General features: G+C 46.8%; 1 protein-coding gene across 5 annotated transcripts in view; it reads right to left on the minus strand.

Moving 5' to 3' along the window:
* Positions 1-14,932, minus strand: part of Palm2akap2 (PALM2 and AKAP2 fusion) — a 457,266-nt gene that overhangs the window by 312,051 nt on the left and 130,283 nt on the right. For 2 of the 5 annotated variants that reach the window (XM_047523747.1, XM_047523755.1), the window contains exon 2: positions 14,310-14,355. In XM_047523747.1, coding sequence (XP_047379703.1) covers positions 14,310-14,355 — 46 coding nt within the window. Of the gene's footprint in view, positions 1-12,438; positions 12,487-14,309; positions 14,356-14,932 lie in introns of those variants that run through there. The other 3 variants (XM_047523751.1, XM_047523749.1, XM_047523748.1) reach the window with 2 other exon arrangements.

A 14,932-nucleotide genomic window follows, 5' to 3' on the forward strand; every position in this document is an offset into this window, starting at 1 on the left:
AAGTCCTAACTCCCAGCTCCTCAGAAGGCCACCCAACTTGAAGATGGTCTTTATGGAGGTCATTAAGCGATGTCATTAGGGCAGGTCACATTATGACCTGTGTCCTGATGGAAAAGGGAAATCTGGACACAGAGATGGACACACACAGAGGGAAGATGCTATGAAGAGAGAGGAGGGCTTTCTACAAGCCACGGAGAGAGGCCTGGAACAGTCCCTTCCTCACAGGCCTCCTCGGCAATCTCCACAACTCTGCCACGGGAAACTGCTGGGGAGGGAGAGGCAGGGAGTTAAATTCTTTGCCCTTCTTTATGTTCCCTGCCTATCAACGTCCCATCAAAGACTATGGCTTCTCCATGAGCCCACAGGGTACCATGTGATTCAGGAAAAGTGCCCCTTCATCAAGTCACCCTTCTGGCATCTGCTAGAAAATTGCCCTAACAATAATTACAGCAGGTTAGGGACCTCGCGTGAACAGGGACCCTGGCCACAGTAAGGCTAAGTTACAACAACAGGCTGAGGCCTGATGTAATGAACCTCTACAGAGATGTCAGGTTAGAAGGCTCCTTACACACACCTGCAGCCTCCTCATCTCCTGCTCATGGGACACAACTCTAATTTATCTGGTGTCCTTTCCCCAATACCAAAACGCAGCTTCAAAGACCTTCCCAAACAGCACTTCAGGCAGCCACTGCCTATCAGCTTGAGGCCTTCTTTATTCTTTTTGAGAAATTTGTACTCTCCTGAGGGACTCTGGAAAATGTACAAGCAACCTCCAAGGTTTAAAGAAATTAATCCTGAGTGATGAAAGTCAAGACTTAAATGAATGAATCTCTACTGGTGGCAATACAGGGAATTCATTTGGTCAGGTAACCCTTATGTTATACCACATCAATGGTTCTCAAAGGGTACTATTATGTCCCTGAGGGGACATGTGGCAAGGTCCAGAGACCTTTGTAATTATCATGGTAAAGCGTAGGAGATGCTACTGACATCTAATGGAGAGAGACCAGGGATGCTACTTAACATCCTACAATACATGGGATAGTTGATCACAACAGAAAATTATCTGGTCCAAAATGTCAACGGTGCTTATACTCCATGGTTGGCTTCCCATTTTCCAAGCAGCTACTAGGAAGTAGCCCATGCAGAAAATTTCAGGGTCAAGTATCCATATGACCAGAGAAGCAAAAGCCATCCATCTTCAGAATGAGCAACTGCGAGTGTCCACAGCTCACTTGGCCCTGCTCACGTGGTCAGCCCAAGTCCTGTATTAACCTTTTTCTTTTCTAACCTGATTTCACAATTATGGCTCTGCTGCCTCTCAAAACCTTGGGCAATTCAAAAATATCACTAATCCACCAAAGTCTCTTTGGAAATTTCCAGGAGATTGGATTTAATATCGCAGCTGGACTTTTCAAATGAGAAATGAAGCGGGCACAGAAGAACTATCTGTCCATTCAGAGAGGCCCAGGATGGACCCTGTGACTGCTGGCCATCAGCAGCTTTTCCTTGGTGGTCGCTTTATTAGCAAATCAAGGCACTGGCCCCATGGGTTCCTTGAAGGAGATCTACAGTGCTTTCCCTCTATCCTCAGTCCCTGTCAGTAGAAAGTGTCCTAACTTACTGTTAGATGGGCCAAACGATTACCTCTAAGAGATCAGATTTTCTGGTTTTCAAAAGAAAACAACAAGCAGTTGGCCTAGGTAGTAAGGCTATAATGGGAAAATTCTACAGCAGCAAAGCTCACATACCAGCTCTCCAATAAATGTCTCTGTCCTCGTAGTGCCCAGAAAACAGCAGAAAGGATGTCTGAGAGGCTTTATTGTTTCACACTGCCAGCAACGAGACGACAGTTATTTCTTTAGCTAAAAGATTCTTAGAGCCTTAATCGCAAATACAACCACAGAAGATGTGCTGTCTAGGGAGCAGAGGTCAGCTAAGTTGTTCTGTAAATGGTCGGAGAGTAAACATTTTCGGCCTTGCAGGCCATATGGTCTCTGCTGCAATGACTCAACTCTGCTGGGACAGCACAAAAACTCCAGCCACACACAACACACAAATGAATGGCATGGCTGTGTTCTGACAAAGCTTTATTTATGGACATGGGAATATGAATTTCACATAATTTTCAGGGGTGATGAAATATTTTAAAAAATTTTTTCTAGCACTTAAAAATACAAAAGCATGCCTGGCTCCCAGGCCTTATAAAAAGAGGCTATGGGCCAAATCGGCCTATGGGTTCTTGTGTGTTAGATTAAAAATTACCATTTCCATTCATTCATCATTGAGAAGCTGCCGTCTGAAATTGACTTTCTTTCTTGTTTCAATGTGATTCTGAAATCACAAGAGTAAAATAAGTGAATAAAAAAGAAACAAGCAGGGCTGGGAAGATAGCTCAGTTGGTGGAGCGCTTGCCTTGCAAGCACAGGGCCTTGGGTTCAATCCCCAGCACTGGAGGGAAAAAAAATAAAAACCAGCAAACAAGACAACTAAATTGACCATCGTACCAACCTCCACCGCGGTACCCAGGCTGGGAATGATCTGGTTGTGCCATTGACTCATCCCAACACACCACAATGCAGTATGAAATCTACGGCTTGCTGAAGACTAGTGTTCCCATGTTATTTTTAAACTCGCTCAGTGTGAACGATCTCCTTGTTTAGTCTTTGCTGTTCCATGTTATTCAAATGTTGGAAGAGAGGAGAGGGATAAAAGGGAGCTAAGAAATGTGCCAATGCCTCAGATTCAGTCACCTGCACCCCTCTAACAAACGTCGGACCCGTTTCTCATTCTTCAGAAAGGACAGGACTAGCTGGACACAAAAAGTTTCTTGAAAACACCTCCCTATATCGAGGAGACACTGCGGCCCTTCTAACGCATGCTGTCGCCCACAAAGCAAAGCCAAGCACGTTCACTCGAGAGAGAGAAGAGCCAAGCGCAGACTCAGAAGAAGAGGGTTCTGAACCTGGTGGTGAAGATGGCGTGTGACGGAGATGGGCTTTCCAGGTAAAACACAGTCCAGGTAAATGTGAATTTCAGACGGCAAATGATCGTTACGTGTATCTCAGGCATAAGCTATGTCATAAGCTGCTAAATGTGACAACCCTAGTAGGGGAGGGGACAGTAAACAGATGAGCCAGGATGGAGCGGAAGGTACTTAGATATTTATTAGGGTGAAGCTAAATCCTGTCATGTGGGGATGGGGTGTATTCATGATGAATCAGTTCCCAGGGGCTGTGAAGGAGAGTTTCCGTTGTGGTCAGGCCTCCCACTCCTGATTCTTATGCTCTCAAGTCAGGGTACAAGGTGGGGGCCCAGCAGAACTACTTACATTCCGATGTTAGTTTATAAAGCAGTGCTTCCTGGGGAATTTCAGAGAGATGGAATTACTGTGTATCCTGGTAGCAGCACAAATCTATATATATGTTAAAATTCAGACATCAAAAATTGAAGTCAGACTGGGCACAGTGGCTTATGCCTGTAATCCTAGCAATTCAGGAGGCTGAGGCAGGAGAATCTCGAGTTCAAAGCCAGCCTCTGCAATAGCAAGGTGCTAATAAGCAACTCAGTGAGACCTGGTCTCTATATAAAATACAAAAAGGGCTCGGGATGTGGCTCAGTGACTGAGTGCCCCTGAGTTCAATCCCCAGTACCAAAAAAAAAAGAAAAAGAAAGAAATTGAAGTAGTCAGTTTTGACCTCTGTTCATTAACTTCTTTTTATTTTGAAAGGGTGCTTGCAAGTTTTAATTCTTAAAATAAAAAATAAAAAGGGCTGGGGATGTAGCTCAGTAGTAAAACACTCTGGGTTCAATCTCCAGTACCAAAACTAAAACAGAACAAAACAAAAAATGGGCTTCCATCCCACCCATCTGCCTGACAAACATCTATCTACATCTCACTTAACTCCAAGCTATAATATCCCTCTCACCCCACCCCCACATACTATTGACTTTACAATTAAATGAAATATTCTGTGAAAGTCAAAAGTGGAAAAACTAATGGCTCAGGCTGGGGGCAGAGGGAGAGGGGGACACAGGCAGGGAATGAATCCAGCCCGCACGGTGTTAAAATCTCATTATGTTTGGTTTGGCCCATATAGAGTTTAAATCATGGTGAGCATTTAAACAGCAACAGACTTCTTTCAAAAGCTGGATTTCCAGGTTCTCTTGTAAAAGGAGAAATCCTGGGCTTGTATTCCCACTAAGTACCAATCTGCTTGAGTTGGGACTGCCCCCAACTGCCCCTCAGGAGGCTGGTCTCTTGGATCAGTAGAACCCCAAGGTCAAGAGCACAGCCAGGTCATCCTGGCACTTGGCATATCTGGGTTTTACTCCTTAAAATAAGGTATTCTGCAGGGTATCTGCCACATGGATGCGCTCAGGAACTGGGAGGCTTCCCTCCCTGCCCTTAAAAGGAGCTACAGGATGAAGCAACCGTTTTTGGATCAGCTTTTGCAACCCCTGAGGGTATGTCACGTCCTATAGAGGAGATGACCCACTTTGCTGGGGGAGGGTCCCCTTGACCCTCCACCACTAAGCCAGGCTGCTTCCAGTTTTTCACTGGAGACCTGACTCAGTAGGTGGAGAGCTGCCGCTAGCCAGAGGCAGTAGCTGAGACTGCCAAGACAGAGGTGATGCCGGGAAACTGAAGTTGCTTTCACCTTCGCCTCTTCTCTGATTCCAGAGCCAGTACTTTCTCTTCATTCTCCCATGTCAGATCCAATACCGGCCTGATACCTTTCATTCTGACTGTGAATAAGGATGGGGTGATCCGGAAACCAGTGTCTTACAGCTGGTACTGGAAAGGATCAGAAAGTGTCTTCCACTCCCAGACTTCAGGGTCTTCTCGCCCAGTCCCACTAAACTCGTCCCATCTATTGTTAATACCCAGAGGTTTCGCTCTTGTGTTTGACCAATGGCAACAGCGCTGGATTTTGAATGCATGTGCTCAGACTTCAAAGTTCACTGACAAAGCCATTTGCAAACCACCTGGAAATGGAGGGAGCCTAACCATCCTGGAGTAGGCTCTGCTACCCTGGATAACCACCCCCTGTGGCTCACTCACGTCACCCTTGACTTTTCAGATATGTCTCCCAGTTCCACTGGGAAGAGAAAATTTCAAAGTACTTCCCACCCCACTCAAGGCAGCAAGTGTTACCAGCCCAAGATGACGAGTCAGGCCATAGAAACCCAGGAGCCTGGGGGAAACTACCACACAGCTCCATGCCACTCCACCAAGAGGCATCTCACTAAATCCTGGCCTTGCTGTCACATCACTTGGGAGACGTGCAAACCGTCACAGATGCCTAAATCCTGAAGCCCTGGCTGCTATTTATCAGTCTCAAAGTTGTCCACATCAGCACTGAACTCAGGGAAACAAAAACGGCCTGCCTACTACCCAAAGGGTTAAGTTTTCCAGCATATGTTTTTCTCTTAAGAATAACATTTTTTGGTAACCCTCAAAGTTTTATGTTTCAGCCCCGAATTTAAAAATAAAGAGAATCCTTACATGACTGGTTATAATTTAGCAGGGGGGGGTGCAAAATCCCACCCACCTAGAATAGTAAATAAACCAGTAAAAGGGCTTCTTTCTCCCCCAGCAAAAAAGTAAGAGCAGGTTTTACAAGGGCCTTGAAGCCTCTCAAGAACCCAAAAGCCCACAGGGTAATGAAATTGGCTGCTGCAAGGGAAGGAGGGACAGAAAGATGTGCGCTGAGGTCTGACTCAAGGCCTCTCCAGCTCCAGCAGGGGCTTTTATCTTGGGGCTCAGGTGGCTTTTTCTTTCTTCTTCCATGTTATGCAGGGGAAAGGTACCAGCCTTCCTGTTCCTTTCTTTTAGCTAAGCTCATATGATGCTAAGAAGCACTGATAATGACGTCAAAGACTAGCCCAAAATATTTTTAATACATGTTCAAGCACTATGCAAATAGGCTATGGTCTTGTCTCCATTTGACTCTCTTACCCCTTGTTTGTGCATGTTTAATAATCTCCTTAGAAACATTTTAAGTCAACATGAATTAAAAATACTGAGAATAATTAACCAAGGACACATGTAGCTCCGACATGCACCACCCCACACCAACTTCTGCTCCTACTGGCATTTCCTGTCAGAAATAGGTCTCAGCTGGGTAGTATTCTCCCAAACCCAGAGTGCTCATGAGCGACCTTTCCTCTACAAAGTGCCCTGTGCCTTGTGGCTCTTCACCCACAGTCCGTCCTTGTTCTCTTGGGCCACATCCAGTACAGTGCGGCCTCTGTGCTTTGTGTTTTAAGACAAATAAGAGACTGGGTGAGGCTGAATCCTTCCAAAAATGAAGTATTAGCTCAAACAATGGATGCTACACATAAGGATGAGGGAGGCCAGCATGACATCCTTGGGAGAATAAACTCCGCTGGGGTATGTCAATGACAAGCCACATTGGCGTACACACAGATCGACTTAGGAGAACCATTAGCCATCAGTAAGTGAACCCCAGTTGCTGCTCATTCTGGTGTCCTAGTAGAGCTGCCCACATGAGGAGCTGCCATACCGTGACTCAGGCTGGAGAAGGTTTTGCGAAACTTGTCTCGCTGATCTGCAGTGGGACATCTACATCTATAGCACCATCATATCATGACACATCTCTCTCAAAGGCCCGTCCATTGCACTGATGGATGTCTTCTTTACTACACAACTTATCTCACAGAGCTGCTCCCTAAGACCTTCCCAAGGGAATGTTGGAGCCCCCAGTTTTGGTCAGAGGATCCCAAGCAAATCCTCCCAACCTGCTTGGCCAATCACAAGCACCCACCCCCCCATCCCCAACCTGCTCCCAACCAGCTCAGTCAATCCCAGGCAAACTCTTCCATCAGGTGTCTTCAGGTGACCAAGAGACAGAAATTTCACTTATTTAAATAGATTAAACTGGGTGTGGTGGTGCACGCCTGTAATCCCAGAGGGAGGCTGAGGCAGGAGGATCCAGAGTTCAAAACTAGAATCAGCAACTTAGCAAGGTACTTAGCAACTCGGCAAGACTTTTCTCTAAATAAAATACAAAATTGGGCTGGGGATGTGGCTCAGTGGTCAAGTCTCCCTGAGTTAATCCCTAGTACTCCCCCGATCCTCTAAAAAATAGATGAAAGCAAGTACCCAAGAAAGACCTCCTCTTGATCAGTCACCTGATGTGTGAAGAATTCACCTGCATCACTTTCAACCTGGGCTGTGCTGATCTTTTATTCTATGTCATATCTTCAAACTATACACCCCATACAAACTCCTGGCATGTCACAATGGGCATGTGATACTTATCAAGACCCAAGTCATAGTCTCTTTTTCTTACTGATCTCCTGTTAGTTTACCAGTGGTTCTCAAAGTGTGTTTCCCAGCACAGCAATTGCAGCTGGGAACAGCATTACCCAGGAACTTGGTTAAAATGCAATTTCAAGTCTCTTCCCAGTTCTACTGATTCAGACCCTCTGGAGGTGTGTGTTCCAGGTGATCCTAAAAAGTTTGTGAATGGCTGTTCTATGCCGATTTATCTACCTAAAAAAATGAAAAGTCTCTATCAAATGGCTGTTGCTGCCATTATAGGTGCTGGTGTCCAACAAGGTCTCCTTACATTGTTTGTTATTTGAGACTGATAATGAGTCAGGATCACCTCAAATATCCTGGCTGACACAATAGAGACTCCAATTTGTGTGCAGGATTTGCATGTCAGATTTGCATACCTTGGGTAAATATTCTTAAAGATTGTTGTATAATAATGAAAATTTCACACATTTTAAGGTACTAATTGTCTTTCAGAGTCTTCTGTTAATTTAGAAAGCAATCGCCTACCCAGATGTGAGTATTCTGAGTTACAATAATGTCAGTGATGCCAGGGGCTCTCTTGAGGTCAAAAGATATAGCAAATAGGCATAATGTCCCCAGTAATCCAAACATTTGGAAGGCAAACTCCCAAAGCCCTGGTGAAAACGCAGCCTGATTTTGCAACATTATGAAAGACCTAAGGGACGTTGGGAGGACTACTTCACAGCATCCTTATGAAATCCAAAATCCAAATGAGGCAATGCATATGGAAAGCATAATGTTAAGGTCAAAGCTCCACCTATGTGTAAAGGTCACAAAACATCCACCTGTTGACCAACAGGAACTGCCCTGTGACCACAAATCTTTTGAAAGTTTTAAAACTAATTGATATTGTTCTTTTTTGTAAAAGTGGGAGATTCTGCATTTTTAAAAACTGGATTTCTGGCTTCTCTTGAAAATGTGTTGATATAGTAACATAGGACCCACGTCCTCACGCAGCATAAATTAACTGCATCTTAACTAAGAAGTAGCATCTGTTCTCCAGGACCTCGCACTTTCCACTGTCTGTGTCCCTTATTTAAGTTGCAGACTGACTCCCCAGAGCCCATTAAGTTTGCAACTTCTGTCTACTACAAACACTCCTTCATGATCACTACTCTTATTGCTGTTGTTATTACTATCGCCATGCATGGAAAACTCTTAGTACTTACTATGTTTACCTGGAATTTCCTAGTTTGGCAAAAATACTGTAGGATTCACCTTTCTCCCTTCGTGTCCATTTTCTATTTAAAGATGCATGCATTAAGAAGTATTTATTTACTTAATATAAATGGAAAAATTCTGTGTGTGCTTACTGTAGACCCGCTGGAGCATTTCACATGAAATCCCTCAAAAAACCCTTGCAACAATTCTCTGAAGTAGATTTTATCATTATACCCATCTTTTTTCCTTTCCTTATTTATTTTTTTAATTTGTTGTAATTAGTTCTTATACCAATCTGACAGATGAGGAAGCCAAGGGACAATGACATCATACAGATGCTAATGAAAGAGCTGGAGCTTGAGTCCAGTTTTTTTTGACCCCAGAATCCATGCTCACAACTTCCCTGCCAGGTTGTGCAACACACGGACAGCCTTCAGGACCACAGTTGCTGTGCATCAATCACTTGCTGTTTCAGCCAAGGTCATGCCACATAATGACCAGCTCTTACTGCCAAGCAAGTTGATCAACATCCCCAAAAGAATCAGTGATGAAATGTGGGCGGTGACTCAGAAGTGCTGGATAGCCCCCATAGAAGTGTAGAAGCCTCTCTAGTGAGCCCTGGTTTTCCTTGAGATGCTGACAAATCATAACCCACAACTCCCCTGGCTTAGCTTTTGTAATAACAACTTTTTTTTTAATAACTGCTTTATTTCTCAGGGCACTTTCAAGTTTGTCAGAGCAGCTGATCTTTGTCCCAAGAGACTGAAATGCTCAAAGGTACAAATAAACAGCCAGAAAAGTGTATGGCCCTTGAACATGTTTGTGTAAGGTTACCTTGGCACTCCCAGACCCAGCAGTGACCCTGACAGGCCTAAAGTGTCACTTATCCACTTGGCGGTCTTACAGACTCAGCCAGGGTGAACACTTCCTCAGCACCACTATCCCCAGCAAACCATTTTTTTAGGCCTTAACATGGAATTTTAGAAATACAGTGACATCTCTTTTTGAGATGGAAGTAGGTAAAAGATGAATGACCAGGGTTCTAAATTCTCTACTCCTCTGTCGGCTGTCCACATGGGACCTATATAGGGATGGTCCCCATATGAGCATACACTTGTTACTCTAGGGTTTGGGTTCAGTTCTCTAACCTCTCTGAGAAATTCCTGTTGGGATGCTGGGCTTAGTCATTTGTAAATGGTAGGTAGCAAGGATTTGTATCTAGCCAATGCAGGCCAATCTCAATGGCATGGATCAACCTCAGACTAGTAGCCTCCTGGGTCCCTGAGCCCCCACTTCAAACCTGGAACTCAATGTATTATCACCCCAAGGCAAGAAGAAACATGAAAATATGAATCCAAGCAGAACCCCATTTCTCTGGAAGCCCAGAGCATAGTCAACCTAAGTACACTACCTACACCCAGGCCTGCTCAGGACAGAGCACAGAATCTGATGGGAACCCACTTGCTAAATCCTCCAGGTGAGAGTTTCAAGGAAGAGATACCCAAAGTGAGGTACCCCACAAAGGGAAGATTCCATGGAGGCACATTCAGGCCCACCCCTCTCCTCCAGCCAGTGGACTCCAGCTCAGGAGTATCTGCGGCAGATCCAGCCTAGGTCTGAGTATCTAGCCGAGGCTTGGATGTGCCACCAACACAGGGAATCAGGAATCAGGAGAGACTGGGACTTGATATGCTGTTCAGTGAGGTGTGGACACCTCTGAATGCTCGACTATACAGTGGAGAAAACGAGGCCTGCCCAATGTACCTCAGAGCGAAGGGTGCTTGTGCGAGGCATATGTAAACTGTAAAGCACTGTACAAAAGCAGAAATTCTTTTTTACTATTCTACTTGTGGGTTCTTAGTAAATGACCAGATTCCCTAAAGAACAAGTATAGGTTAGATTTACATTTCATATGTCAGCACACATAAACATACACATGTTGGTCCCTGGGGCCAGTCAGTGGCCTTGTCCTGTGGTTCTTAGGACTTTTACCCAAGATGACCTCTATAACATTTCATTATTTTCACTCATGCTCAAGAAAAATTATCTCTCCCTTGGATGTGTAGACATAACAACACCCTCCCCCGAAGCTGGCTTCCACAGAGACTCCACAGCTTCTTCCCCACGAGAATGTTACTCATTCAGTTAGTTTATCTTGGGTGTTTCTGTGCAGTGAACCCAGGCTTGGAAGACTCTCAAAAAGATGTAGGCCTCCTGGTTTACCTCAGGTTCTGCCAATGCTACAGAATCAGTCTACTGCTGTCTCATGAGCTCTCACCGAGGCGGTGGAACCACCTGGATGGTGGGCTAACAGGAAAAGTGAGGTGCTGCTACCATCTCAGGTGGTCGTTCAGGGCAGTAGTAAAATACAGGCTCCAGTGGCCTGCGGTGCGGGTTCGAATCCTGGCTTTGATGGTACCTGCTTAATGCTGGGCCAGTCCTACAACCTGTTCATCCGCAGAACAGCAGAACAGAGTCAGGACCACCTTGTCAGCCTATTGATAGGCTAAAGTGAGGTAATATGTGCTGAAGTTTCTCAGCCCTCTTACTGAGTTTGTACCACTAGCTACTGACTCAACTTCAGCTTTGGGCTTTCCCTTTCAAATAAATAACCAACAAACAACAAATCAACAAATGCCCTCTGACAACTGGGAAGGTTATGATGCTAGTCCTGTGTTATTTTGCCCAATCTTCAGGACATGCTCAGATGCCTCCTCTGGCGGAAGTGTCCTGGAGGTTGGTTGGCATGTCTGGCAAGTGTGCTCATGGGCTCACAAGTGTGTAAGGTACAGCAATTGTTTATGCACTTTTCTTTTGCCTCCATTAGACTGTCAACAAGGGTAGGTTAAAAAACAAAGGCCTTCACGCAGTGCCTTGTTGAATGTTTGAGGTTCGACAAATGGCAATTGTTATCATTCCCTGGAATCGTCATCCACATTCTTTCTGTGGCAGAGACGTTTTGTAGCTCTTGGAGTGTCCCAAGAGATGAAAGGAGCAACCAGGGTGGGAGTGGAGACAGTTGTTAGATGGGCTTGTTCTTTCGTCAGGAAATAAGACAAAAGTCACCTTCTCTCATTGATTAATCTCTGGACTAAATGGAAGGTTCGGTTAAAGTTATGTAGTTTCTTAGTATTTAATTCCTTTTTGGAGGGAAATCCCATACATGATCATGTAACATATACCTCAGTAGACACAGGACATCCTGGACTTTCAAAAACTAAACATGCGAAGGGTGAAATCTTCCCACTTGTGGCTGAAATTTGGGGATACGTCTTTTCAGTGTGGCCAGTCCCCTCCCAGAGGGAGTAAAAGCCTGTGAATGAACAGGTGAAGGAACCCTCAAGCCCTGAGCACCACCCCTTGCCTGCAGCACTTACAGAAAGTGACACTGGGTGAGTCCCCAGCCTTCACTAAAAGAGCTGAAGACAAGGAATAAAAGGTGTGCCCAGTCTTCCCACTTCAGAGTTGCTACTCCTAAACCCTCAGGACCAGGCAGCGGAGGAGACAGGAACTGAAGGTTCCGCCTCAGTCAGCATCAGCTAATGGCTGCTGCCTGCCAGGTGCTTCACCTGCCTCTTCACTGACTCTTACGCCAACCCAGGAGGCAGAACTTATGGCCCATGTCATAATAAAGAAACTGAGGCCCAGACTCAGGACTGCCTAAGACCCAGAAGCAGGAGAAGATATGAGGACTCCTTCTCCTCTTCCCTCACATCTCCTCAGAGGCCTGCGAGGTTCTGGGAAAGGCTTGTGAGCTCCTCACGGTCCCCTGAGAACTCTAGGAAAGTGGCAAAGAGAGGAAGGGTTTGCCCAATCTGGAGAGTGTGGCACATAATCATCTACTCATGTGGCCACAGGCCCCCCAGGCCCTTCTGTCTCTTAATCTCCCCCCAACACACACATATACACACACACAATGATGTCACTGTTAGAAAATCTGCACTGACCACATACGTGTTCACTGATGTTGACACGTTCATGAGAATCATCAACAGCTCCACAGGTCCTCAGGACAAACTCAATTCCACAGCTGAGCAGACATGCATGGGTATTTATCTTCTCACACACTCAAGAAACTTCCAAAAGATGGCCTAGATCCTTCTTGAAAATCTGCTTGGCCTCTGCTGGGATTCCTCAACTCCACTTGAAAGAGGGTGGCCCCAGAATTAGCTGCTACTGGCTCTGTGTTCAGAAAGCAAGTCCTTTCACGGGGTTCAGCTGTCCCTCAGGCATCTGGGGAAGCTGGTCATGCAAAGGCAGAAAATGTGACAACTGTTGGAAATGGTCAACAGCAGCCCATGGGAGCGACTGGGCACTCTCTGGAGCAGCCACTTGGTCAACAGTTAAAGCAGCCTATTATCCAGTGTACACAAAACACCCACCAGCTCCATGGCACCAAGAGCTGAATATCTCCATTCTTATCAAGTTCATGACAAACTGCCACACTGCCTTGCCACTAACTATAGAAACCATGAACAACTTCATTAACCATCAAAATCCACATGCAAGGGGGAAAGGGAGAGAAAAGCCAATCTTACACAGCTCTGAGGACCACATTCAAGACAGTCTCACAGGCGAACCACAGCATTTCAGCATTGCTGACAGACAGCTCTCCCCCTCCAGAGGGAAAGTCTCCAGGACCCTTCAGATTTGAAGAGTTTGAGAAAGGAGGTCTCAGAGCCACCAAGACCACATCAAATGCTTCTAAAAAAAAAGATTAAAAGATGGGCCTTTGTGTATTTTCCCAAAGAAGAATCTGCCCAAAGGCATTTGAAAATACTTTCATGTACTTTGCTTCCAAAACATTACACAGTATTTCTCCAACAAATTTATAAGTGTTTCCAGGGAACTCCTGGACTAAAGAAGAAAAAAAAAAGAAGAAGAAGAAGAAGAAAGAAAAGAAAGAAAGGACCAAGTAGAAGAATATTTGGAGAGTCTTCTATGTTAACAGACTTCTCTTCTCTTTTAATTGTTATTATTTCAAATAGCAGCCATAATCATTCCCTCATCCACAAAGGAAATATATAATCCAGCTGTGGTGGCTCCAGTAAAAATACCACATCTGTGGATCATTGGCAACACTCTGGCAAGACTGATCTAGGCAGTCTCAGAGAGTTATTTTTTGTACCCAAGATGCACATGAGTGCACTTTTCTGAAAGTGCATACGAACTTTGCCAAACCCAGTTTTCTTCTGCAGACGAAAGGTCTGCAGATAATCCACACTCCACTAGGAAAGGCTCCTTTGGAATATTATTCTCAGGACCCAGCCGCTGTAAAAAAGTCCTCCGACCCCTCTAGGGTGGTGGCATGGGTCAAGGCCCTTGTCAATATCAAACAGAAAAGGGGAGAGTCACACTCCCGGTTTCTGGGAGGAGGTTCACCGCGTGGCTGGCCGGCCCGGTAGCTGGCTCCTGGTTTTCCACTTAACAGGCCAACGGCTTCCGCAGAGGAAGGCAGCCACCGTCAGGTCGCCCTTCTCTCCCTTCTCCAGCCTATGAAGCCAATGAATTTCTGAGCACTGGGTGATAATATTCCAGGGGTCGCCCCCCAAGCCTGTGGAGTCTGTCCCCAAAGCCCAGCGGCAAGAATCTTATTTCTAAGCCAATCTTCCACGTTCAAATCCCCAGCCCTGAATGCGCCCTGGGGGTTTGGTCTACAGACCTGTGAAGGAAAAGACGACGTCGCTGAGCCCTGACAGACTTTACCCGGGAACATACGCCCGAGACTACCGTGCTGGCATGCCGCTCACCCCCAGCCCTCGGGGTCCCCGTCCACCCCAGACAATAGAGCAAGAAAATAAAATGAAAGTGGACTTACTGCTATGGCTTGCAGCCTCTCCTTGTGCAGTTCCGCCTCTGCCATCCTGGAGAAGGGCACCCAGGCAGGAGGAAAAAGAAAGAAAAACAAAACACACGCTGTAGTCACCCAAGGAAATTGACGTGCACCCCAGGGGGCTTAGCTAGAACCCGGGAGGGCCGAGGCGGCGGGGGTCGCTCGGGGCAGCGGCAGAGCTGTGCGCACGGCTGGCTCTCGGGCTCAGCCCCTGGTCCCCGCCCGCGCGGCCGCCTGGCTGCGCCCCAGCGCCGCCGCTAACTGCATCTCACGGTCGCCGCCGCCGCCGGCAGCGCCAGCCGGGGACGTGGGCCGCGGGCAGCCGCCGGGAGGGCGCGCTCGCCCCGCGCTCGTCCTCCGCCCTGACGTCTCGGCGCCTCGCTCCGCCCCTGGGGTGTGGGGGACCCGCGGTCGCGGCCCGGGCGGCTCCAGGCGGGCAGCAGATGCCTAGGCAGCCGCGGCGGCGGGACCCTCGGACGAGAATGGGCGACGCGCACGCGAGTGGGCACCTGGGACGCGTCGCTCAGCGAGCCTCCGGGGCGCACGGCTCGCGCCTCGGTGGACACGCGCGCAGCGGGACCGCAGCCCACCAAGGTGGCGCCTCCGCG

Source organism: Sciurus carolinensis, chromosome 14, assembly GCF_902686445.1.
Source record: "Sciurus carolinensis chromosome 14, mSciCar1.2, whole genome shotgun sequence".
NCBI classification, from domain to species: Eukaryota; Metazoa; Chordata; class Mammalia; order Rodentia; family Sciuridae; genus Sciurus; species Sciurus carolinensis.